Below are 9,646 nucleotides of genomic sequence, written 5' to 3' on the forward strand. Positions count from 1 at the left end.
CGTCCTCCTCACCCTGAGCGATGACACGCTGAGCGTCAGCCCCGCGGACGGCCCCGGGCCCGGGGAGCCGCCGCCGGCGCAGCTGAACGGAGGGGAGCAGAGCTCCGGCGTTCCCGAGGCGCTCGCCAACATCAGGCGCACGGTGCGCGTCGTCAAACAGGACGTGGGGGGGCTCGGCATCAGCATCAAAGGTGAGGGGGGGGCACCAGGAGGGGGCGGCTGCGGCAGGTGGGACCCACGCTGCCCTTCTGCGACCGGAGCGCTCCGCTCGCGTGTCCTGGTGTCCTGCGTGACCCCGGTGCTGTGCCCCCTCCGGGCCGCCCCCAGCGCAGCTCTCTGCCCCCGTCGGGTGTCCCCCGCCGCCCCCACCCCGCCCCTGGGGACTTTGCGGGAACTTCGGGCCGGGAACTTTGCGGGGTGGGGGTGGGGGGGGGGCTGTCGCCTTCTGACGTGGCCGCGTCGGGCTCAGCCTTCACCGCGCTCCCTGCCCGGGCGCCGCGGGGTTGTGAGGAGCTGTGGGGTGCGGGTCCCCGTGCGGGGTCCGGGGTGAGACCTCACTGCCCGTGGGGCTCTGGGTGCTGGAGCTTGGCAGCGCTTTTGGGAAGTGCAACTTCCCTTTGTAACCAGCCCTGGATGGCGAAGCGCTGCCGGCTCCGCCGCTCTCCCAGGAAAGGAGAAACGTTACTTGGTTCAGCTAAACTTTATTTTTGCAGTGACGTAGGTGGAAACCAAGGAGCCGTGATCCAAACGGGGAACTGCGGGCGTGCGGGCAGCACTGGGCTGCCTTGTGCCTGCTGCTCTGCGGGGGGGACAAACGTTTCCCATTAAATGCAGCCCTCAGCTCGTAAGCGAACCCTGCTGTCCCTGCAGGGTTGTGGGGGCATGGAGGGACGGGTACCCCCCTGCCAACCAGCTCCTGTCCATGCCCCATGGGACAGAATCTAAAGCGGACCCTTCTGGTTGAGGTGTTACAGCTGCATCCTAACCCCAGGCAGTGCTTTGCTTGGGGTTTCTGATGCTTCAGCCAGCCCCGCAGGGTTAGGGTTAGGATTATTAGGGTTAGGGTTAGCATCCCGCTCCTGCAGGGTCAGGGTACAGCACGGCGCTCCGGGCAGCGGCTCCCTCTCCATGCACACAGCCCAGAATGGGTGGCTGCGAGGCGCTGCTTCCAGGCCGGGCTCAGCAGCCAGCAGCAGCCCCCGCGGGGGCCTCTGACAGCTGATAGCCGGAGGAGCCCTCAGCTCCCGGAGAGGCTCTGCAGAAATCTGAGCGGGGCAATGCCTGCGGCACAGCGGGCGCAGCCCCGGGAGGTGTCACGCTGCCGGTCCCTGCCCGCGGGTGGGGGGTGGGGGGGGAGTGAGGGGGTGCTCGGCACACGCTGTCCCAGTGCTGAGTGCGCAGCGCCGGACGAGGCCGCTGGCATCTCCTACGGGTTCAAAAGTTAACGTGCAAATTGATCTCCTCGAGCTGCCCGGGGGCCTGAGCCGTGTGCCGGTGGGCTGGAGCGTGCGGAGCGGCGGCTGAATGGAGCCAGACGGGAGCGGGGAGCTGGTAGCCCTGCGGCTGGGCCGCCGCTCTGTGGCTCTTCTGCCTTTCCAGCGCTCGGCTGCTGCCCCACTGAGACCGGGGAGTCCTGAGAGCGGGGAGGGTTGCTCAGCACACGCAATGAATAATGCAAATAGTGACACGGTTTCCTGCCAGAAGTGATGGGGAGGCGGCCAGGGCGTGTGTTTGCTCTGCGAGGAAATCTGCAGCCGCTCGGAAGGCTTTCTGAAGCACTGATGTGCATCTGCCGTACAGCCCTGTGGTATTGGGGCACTGCGTGGGCACTGCTCGCTGTGGGGCTGTGGGCTGCACTCAGCCCCGAGCAGCCTGTGTGCCCCTAACTGCTCGGTGTCCCGTGACAGCTCAGTGCCCCTTCTGCCCGCAGGTGGCCGGGAGAACAAGATGCCCATCCTCATCTCCAAGATCTTCAAGGGTCTGGCGGCGGACCAGACCGAGGCGCTGTACGTGGGAGATGCCATCCTGTCCGTGAACGGCACCGACCTGTCTGAGGCCACGCACGACGAGGCCGTGCAGGCGCTGAAGAAGACGGGCAAAGAGGTGGTGCTGGAAGGTAGGGGGCAGCGGGGGGCCCTGCTCGTGGACGCCCTGGGGGTACCCTGATGTCCTCTGCTCCCGGGCTCCTCTTTTCCCAGAACTTCCATTTAAATCCTCCTCCACAGCCGGAGCGCTCCCGCGCCTTCCCCCGATTGTGTCATCTCCAGATTTCTGGTTTTCGCTGCGCTCAGCCCTTTTCTGCTGTGGGTTCCTCCTCTCCTGGGAGCCACAGAACCACGCTGCAGCCTGAGGAATGTGCTGCTCTGCACAGCTGCCGGGCGCAGATAGGGGCTGATTTATTTTTTTTCTGACCAAAGAGAAATACAAGAGCCTCTTTCTTTGGGAGTCTGCAAAATTCCTCCCCGCGGCCGCCGCACTCAGACCACCCTCTCTCTGTTATTTTCTTTTCATCCTTTACTTTGGCACGGGCTTCCCTTCTGCCGGAGGTGCTGCAGGAGGCGGTGCTGAGCTGCCCTTCCCCGAGCGAACCGCTTCTCCCTGTGACCTTCCTCCTCCTCCTCCTCCTCCTCTGCAAGGAGCAGGGTGGGCACTGCCCCATTGCCCTCCAGGAGGCACCTATGGATGATTCTGCAGGAGTGGGGCTGGGCTTCAGAGGAGGGCAAGGCCAGAGGAGGGCTAGGCTGCTTCCCACTGTCACATTTTTGCTTATATTGTACCGATGCCATCACCTTCCTGCAGCCTTACGTTGCGACAGGGAATGTTCAGGTTGGATATTAGGAAAAATTTTGTCTCCAAAAGAGTGGTGAGCCATTGGAACGGGCTGCCCAGGATGGTGGTAGAGTAACCGTTGCTGGAGATGTTCAAGAAATGTGGAGCTGTGGCGCTGAGAGGCATGGTCAGTGGGCATGGTGGGACGGGTTGGGGTTGGAGCGGATGATCTTAGAGGTCTTTTCTAACCTTTATGGTTCTGTGATTTGTGCACGTCACCTCCATATCACTGCTGCCTCTGCTTCCCCTCCATTTCCTGTGAGGCAGGGCCTGGGGATATGGCACTGCTTTGCACCAAGCTGGGGACAGCCCTGCTCCGTTCTCGTCCTTGGGCTTGCTCCAAGGCTCGGTGACAAGTGATACGTTGACCTTAGCATCCAGCAGGCGCCCTCTGTTCCTGACAGCGCTCCCTCCCAGAGCCCCACGCCTTACCTCTGAGCAGGGTGGGCTGTCCCCTGCTGACCCCTGTCCCTGCAGCTCTGGGTCAGCCCCGTGCTGTTCTGTGTGCCCCAGCCTGGCACAGAGCTTGGTTACGTTGGTGCTGGGGTGGCAGGGGATGAGGGCAAACCTCAGCCCCTGGGCATTCCCTGGTTAGCTCTGACATCCCTTCCGTTTACCATAAATACCACCATGCAGTCATTTAGCACAGCCAGCATATGTTCACCACCTTTCTCCTCCCCAGCAAAGCTTGTGTTTGGAACTGGAGCTCTTTTAGGGTGGCTCGCAAGCGCTGTGCCAAACAGAAACAGAGCCCTGACCGTGCTGTTGCTGAGAAACCATCAGTTTGCATGCTCCTGGCTGGTGGGGCAGCAAATTGGGGTGCCACCCCCCCAGGCTGAGCTGTACCCCAGTGCCAGAGCCCGGCCCTGCAGTGCTGGCATTCCTGGGTGCGGTGACACGCGGAGGCTCCTGGTGTGCCCTGCCAGCAGGCACTGCGCTGTGCCAAGCTGCTCGCTGCAATCTGCAGGAGTGTGACTGTATTTATATTACATTGTTATTTGGGGAGAAGTGCTCTGCCTGACCTTATTTTTCCCCTCTTTTTTTTTTTTTTTTTTATTTATGCATCACTTTGTATCCAGAGCTACAAAGCACTGCTGGTGCTGCTGCAGCTCTCCAGGACTCTTATGGCTGAGGAATAGCATGGAGGGGTGACACGCAGCAAAACCAACCAGTGGTGCCCAGAGCTGATGCAGGGGTGAGGTGTGAAACAGCCACCAGGATCAGCAGGCACTGGAGAAAGCAGCACAGGGCCAAAGGGGCAGGAGGTCTCGGGTGCTGGTTTTGGGGCTGGGATTTGCATGCTGGTGCAAAGGGGCTCAGCAGAGGGTGTCCCTGTGGTGCTGGGACTGCCCACTCCTGGCTGTGTGCCTGTGGAGCTGTGCTGGGTGGGCCCTGAGCCGTGATCCGAGTGCTGAGACGTGCCCTGGGAGATGCTGTGGTCAGACCACGGCGGGACCACCAGATCCCATAAATGCTCGATGCCCTCCAGAAATAGGGTCAGAGCCTCCTGTCTTGGCACACTCAGGGCAGAAAACTTGCAGAAAGTGCAAATTTAGTGAGTCAGCTGTGCTGCCTTAGAGATGCTTTGGGGTGGGTGCCATGATCTCAAGGCCCCACCCGGGATTTTTGGTGTGCACCAGGGTGTCCTGCACTAACTTTGCAGATTGTCTTGGGCTGGGGGCAGGGCCAGCTGGCCTGGGGACGTGGAGCTGGTGGCCACATGCCCGTGTTCCATGCAGCACCAGCTCTGTGCTCATGTGTACACTGAGGGGGGGGTCTCCAGCACAACCCACTAACAATACCCCAGGGCAGTGCCCTGCATCCTGTGCCCTGCATGGCTCTGGGGATTTCTCCTGGCACAGCAGCCGTTGGCCCTTCCCCTACCCCTTGCCCTGCTGCTGGGATGTGCTCCAGCCGTTGTGCAGCTGATGCCGGTGGTGTCCCACTGCCCCAAGGTGACACGTGGGACAGGTGGTGCAGGAATGCTGCAGTTACTGTGGGGTGGGGGGGGGCTGGGGGCACAGCATGCAGCGTGTCCCCGTGCCCCAGAGCACTGTCCCCTGCAGCTGGCTCTTGGCGCTGGTTGGGTACCCGCAGTTGAACGCTGACTTGTGAAATGCAGTGAGCTGCCAGGCACTGGGTAGTGACGGGTCCCCGCTGCTGGGAGTGCTGCCCGGGCAGCACAGCTCGCATGCCTGTGGCAGCACGGCCGCTATTTATACTGGCGGGCACGAGGTGGGTGGCAGGCACATGTCTGTGCCCTGGTCCTTTCCCAAGGGCCACCCAAGGAAAGCCCTTCCCCAGAGCCACACAGCCCCTGCGGGGCATCGCCCTGCTCAGCCCTAGCTTGGGTGAGCCCCGAGACCCTTGGCCCCGTTCTGTGGCTGTGCCTGGAGGGCTCCACCGGTTCCCCATCACTTTTCCTCTCCCCTCTCCCAAGCCCCCAGGACCACTCTGAGGTTTGCCCCCGACTTGCCAGGTCCTGAGCGCTGGTTTCTCACCCCTGCTTCATAGCTCACCAGGCAGGGTGGGTTATGTGAGCCGTGTGCACGCAGCTCCAGGCTTTTCCTGGGGCCAAGCCATGGTATTTGAGAGCTATTAGTGCTTTGTTCCCACTTGGCTGCGGGACCAGCTGTACCAGCACAGTTTGGACTGTGTAATTTTGGCCTGGGCCTCCTGCCCGTTCCCCGCCCCAGGCTCCGTGTGCCATCCTGGCCAATGGGGTCAGGGCTGGAACTGGAGCCGTGACCCAAGCCATGTTAAAAAAAAAAGCATAAGAAAAAGGGGGAAAAAGGATAGTTTTGGCCAGCTCAGCTCTCTGGTGTGTGGCAGCGTGCCCCAAATCACATGTGGGGTACTGCAGAGATCCCACAGCAGCGCTGTGCGTGATGCTGGGGTGATGGGCGCAGGAGGCGTGGGTGCTGCAGGCAGCGTGCGACCGTGCCATGCCGCGCCCCGGGCTCTTCTCTTGCAGTGAAATACATGAAGGAGATCTCACCCTACTTCAAGAACTCGGCGGCGGGGCCGACAGTCAGCTGGGACCCCTCTCCCACCGTCCCGCAGAAGCACTCGTCCCCCGTGCTGCCGCCCCGCGAGAGCCGCGCCGTGCCGCTGCGGATGTGCTACGTGTCCCGCAAGTGCCTCCCTGCCGACCCCGAGCACAGGTAGGGCAGCACCGCACTGCGGGGACGGGGCGGCCGAGTGGGGGGCAGCGGGGACCCAGCAGGGCCGTGTCGCCGCAGGTACCTGGAGGTGTGCTCGGCGGACGGGCGCGTGGCTCTGTTCCTGCGGGCGAAGGACGAGGCCACGGCGCAGTCGTGGCTCGGGGCCATCCAGAGCGCTGCGGGCGCGCTGCTGCCGCGGGTGAAGGACGAGCTGCGGGCGCAGCTGGCGGGCGCTGGCACGGCGAGCGGCAGGGATGTCAAGCACGTGGGCTGGCTGACCGAGCAGGTACCCGCGGCCCCGTTGTCCCCTGCCCGGTGTCTCCGCCAGCCCTGACCCCTTCCCCTCGCAGCTGCCAGGTGCCGGCACCAGGAACCTGCTGGCGGTGCTCACCGAGAAGGAGCTGCTGCTGTACGGCAGCCTGCCGCAGAGCCGCGATGCGCTGGGCAAGCCGGTGCACAACTACCCCCTCATTGCCACCAGGTAGGGCTGCCGGCGGGATGGGTGGGTGCTGGCGGTGTCTCCCAAGGGTGGTGGTCGTGGTGTCCTGTGGTGGTGGCTGTGGGTGGTGGTGGTGTCCTGATGTGGTAGCAGGGCCTCCGGATAGTGGTGGCGGTGTCCCTGGGATGGTGTTGGTGTCCAAGAGTGGCAGTGGTATCTAGGGGTGGTGGTGGTGTCCCGGGGTGCTGGCAGTATCTAAGAGTGGTTGCAGTGTTGTGGGGGGATGTTGGTGTCCTAGGGCTGGTGATGATGTCCAGGGGTGATGGCAGTGCCTAGGGGTGGTGGTAGTGTCCAGGGTTGACTGCAGGACCCCAGCACTGGTGGCATTGTCTAGGGGTGGTGGCAGAACTTGGTGGATGACGGCAGTGCCCCTGGGATTTCCTTCCTAGGACTGCTGCCAGAGCTTGGGGTGGTGGTGGCAGAGCTTCAGGGGTCACTGGCAGTGTCCATGGGTTATTGGCTGTGCCCTGGGGTGGTGGCAGGGTCCATGGGTTGTGGCAGAGCCCCAGGGGTGGTGGTGGTGTCCCAGGTGGTGGTGGTGCCCTGGGATGGTGGTGGTGCCCTGGGATGGTGGTAGTGTCCTGGGATGGCGGTGGTGTCCCAGAGGTGGTGGCAGTGCCTAGGAGTGCTGTTGGCATCCCAGGAGCGGTGGTGATGTCCCACGGGTGGTGGTGGTGCCCTGGGGGGATAGCGGTGTCCTAGGGTGGTGGCAGTGACTGTGAGTTGCGTCAGGGCCCTGTGGGGGTGGTGGCAGCGTCCATGGGGTGGTGGCAGAGCGCTGGGGACGGTGGCGGTGTCCCGGCCGGAGTTACGAGGCCCGGCAGCGGCCACCTCCGGCGACCGCCATCGGGGCGCGGGGGCGCGCTCGGTGCGCGGGCGCGGCGGGGCCCACCGGCGGTGTTGTGGCGCCCCCTGGCGGCCGCGCGGCGCTGAGCTCCGTGCCGCAGGTTGGTGCACTCGGGGCCCGCCAAGGGCTCGGCGCTGCTCGAGGCGGAGCTGGCGTTCGCGCTGCGCGCCGGCACGCGGCTGGGCGTGCAGAGCCACCTCTTCAGCCTGGAGAGCCCCCGCGAGCTGGCGCTCTGGACCCGCCTGCTGGTGGACGGCACCCACGGCGCCGCCGAGCTCGCCCAGGAGGTGTCCGCAGGTAGAGAGGGGGAGGGGTCCCGGCGGGGGGAGGGGTGGGGCGGTGCGCCCCGAGCCCGGCGCTGAGCGCGTCCCCGTCCCGCAGCGTGCACCTGGAAGGGGCAGGAGTGCACCCTGTCCATTCACATCGACAAGGGCTTCACCATCTCCGCCACGGAGCCGGGGCTCAGCAGGACCGTGCTGCTCCAGCAGCCCTTCGAGAAGCTGCAGATGTCCTCGGACGACGGCACCAAGATGCTCTACCTGGACTTCGGCGGCCCCGAGGGAGAGATCGTGAGTGGGCGTCGCCCCACGGCCCCAAGGAGGCTGGGGGGGCTCTGGGGGGTCCTCACTCCCCGCGGCTCCTCCGGAGCCCTCCCTTCTGCCGGCACGAAGCCGCCCATTCCACGACATTTCTCATTGCAGACGTCCCTCTGCTCCTCTCTTGCAGCAACTGGACCTTCACTCCTGCCCCAAAACCATCGTGTTCATCATCCACTCCTTCCTCTCGGCCAAGGTGACCAGGCTGGGGCTGCTGGCGTGAATCCAGAGCGGGGCCCCGGCCCCCACCACATCTATGCACCTCCCTTCAGGCCACCTCCAGCCCGAAGCCCCCCGGTTGGGACATGGCCCCCCGCGGGGTGATGCCGTCCCGGTGCCATCCCTGGGGGTGGCAGTGCCCGATGGCCCCGTGCCTCCATCCCTCCTCGCAGTGCTCGGCCAGAGCAGTCCCGTGGACACCACTCGAGTGCCTTGAGATGATATTTTCTGTACAAAGAACCCGTTTGTATGGAAGTTTTATATTTATATTGCCCCCGGTGCAGATGCTGATGGGGCAGCACTCGTCCACCCGGGTCCCTCAGCACGGGGACGGGGTCTGCCCGCCCCCAGCACAGCACAGCACAGCTCCGGGGCCGGATGGACGGGAGCTGCAGGTCAGCACAATTTGCCAAATTGTTCCGTGTTGCAGCGTGCGATAGGAACCGCTTTTCTTTGGGATGGTTGGGCGCTTCGTTTTACTTTGCCAACCCCGCATCGTTTTATTTCTTGGTTTTGGGGGAGGGCTGCCAGGTGGCTGCTGGGAAACATGTCACGAACCAAAAGATTCTGCATGGAAATGCCTCTTCTTGTCTGATTTTGGTCAATAAACTCGCAGCTCACACCCAGCGTTGGTTTGGGGGGATTTGCACGGGGACGGGTGGGAGGGGGGCACGTGGGCGCTGAGCGGTTTCTTGCTGGGGCAGGGCACGGGTGAGCAGACCCCGTGTTGTATGGCACAGCGCTGTCCCACGCAAACTGGATTCCCAAAAGAAGAAAAAAGAAACAAAACTCTCAACGACGTTACTAACTGTTAATACCACCGTTCAGAAACAGATGGCGTGTTTTTCTATGATCAAAAGCGTGCCTGCACAAGGAAGAAAGTTACTGCTGCAGTTTCCCTTCCCTTCCTGCCCTGCAGCCGTTACTCTTTGGGGTTCACTCCAACAAAAGAGGGAATCACTCCCAGTCCCGAGCAGATCTCCCACCGACCTCGCAGGCCACGAGCTGCCACCGCACTCCATCGCTGTGCTGCAGAACAGGCGTTCTGCTTGGAGATGCACATTTACTTCCTTGCATCTTTTCGTGTCCGGTGCTCGTGATGGGTTGGCGATTTCTGCCAGCCCTTCCTGGCCCAGGCAGCGCGGCTGAGGCTGTGTGCGGCCACCAGGACTCGAGGAGCAGAGGTGAAGGGGATGGTGAAGCGAGTGCTGTGGAAATGGATGGCAGCTGGGGGCGGAGGAGGCTCCCCGCTCCCTCCCGCTTGCGCTCCTCGTTAGTTAGCGCTGACCTTTCAGTGCCGTAATCAAACAGGACAGCCCGACGCTTCCACCTCAGCGTTCGGCGCTGACATTTACAACCGCTTCTCACGCTGGGGAGGCCAAATGAAAATTTCCTCTCAGACGGCGTGCAGCAGGGAACGGGAATCAAATAACTCATTTGCCAAAGCACACGTGTACTTGGCCCCTCTCAGCCATCGGCCCGGCCCGCATTG

At 63.2% G+C, this 9,646-nt stretch overlaps 1 protein-coding gene across 1 annotated transcript; it reads left to right on the plus strand.

Annotated features, from left to right (window-relative positions):
- On the plus strand, positions 2-8,781 carry SNTA1 (syntrophin alpha 1; the record flags this gene model as incomplete). The annotated part of the gene is made up of 8 exons (XM_021416979.1): positions 2-191; positions 1,931-2,116; positions 5,804-5,993; positions 6,072-6,279; positions 6,344-6,474; positions 7,440-7,636; positions 7,721-7,908; positions 8,066-8,781. Coding segments are annotated over 8 exons (1,383 nt in total), but the record flags the coding sequence as incomplete, so codon positions are not given.

This window comes from Numida meleagris, chromosome 19, assembly GCF_002078875.1.
Source record: "Numida meleagris isolate 19003 breed g44 Domestic line chromosome 19, NumMel1.0, whole genome shotgun sequence".
Classification (NCBI taxonomy): domain Eukaryota; kingdom Metazoa; phylum Chordata; class Aves; order Galliformes; family Numididae; genus Numida; species Numida meleagris.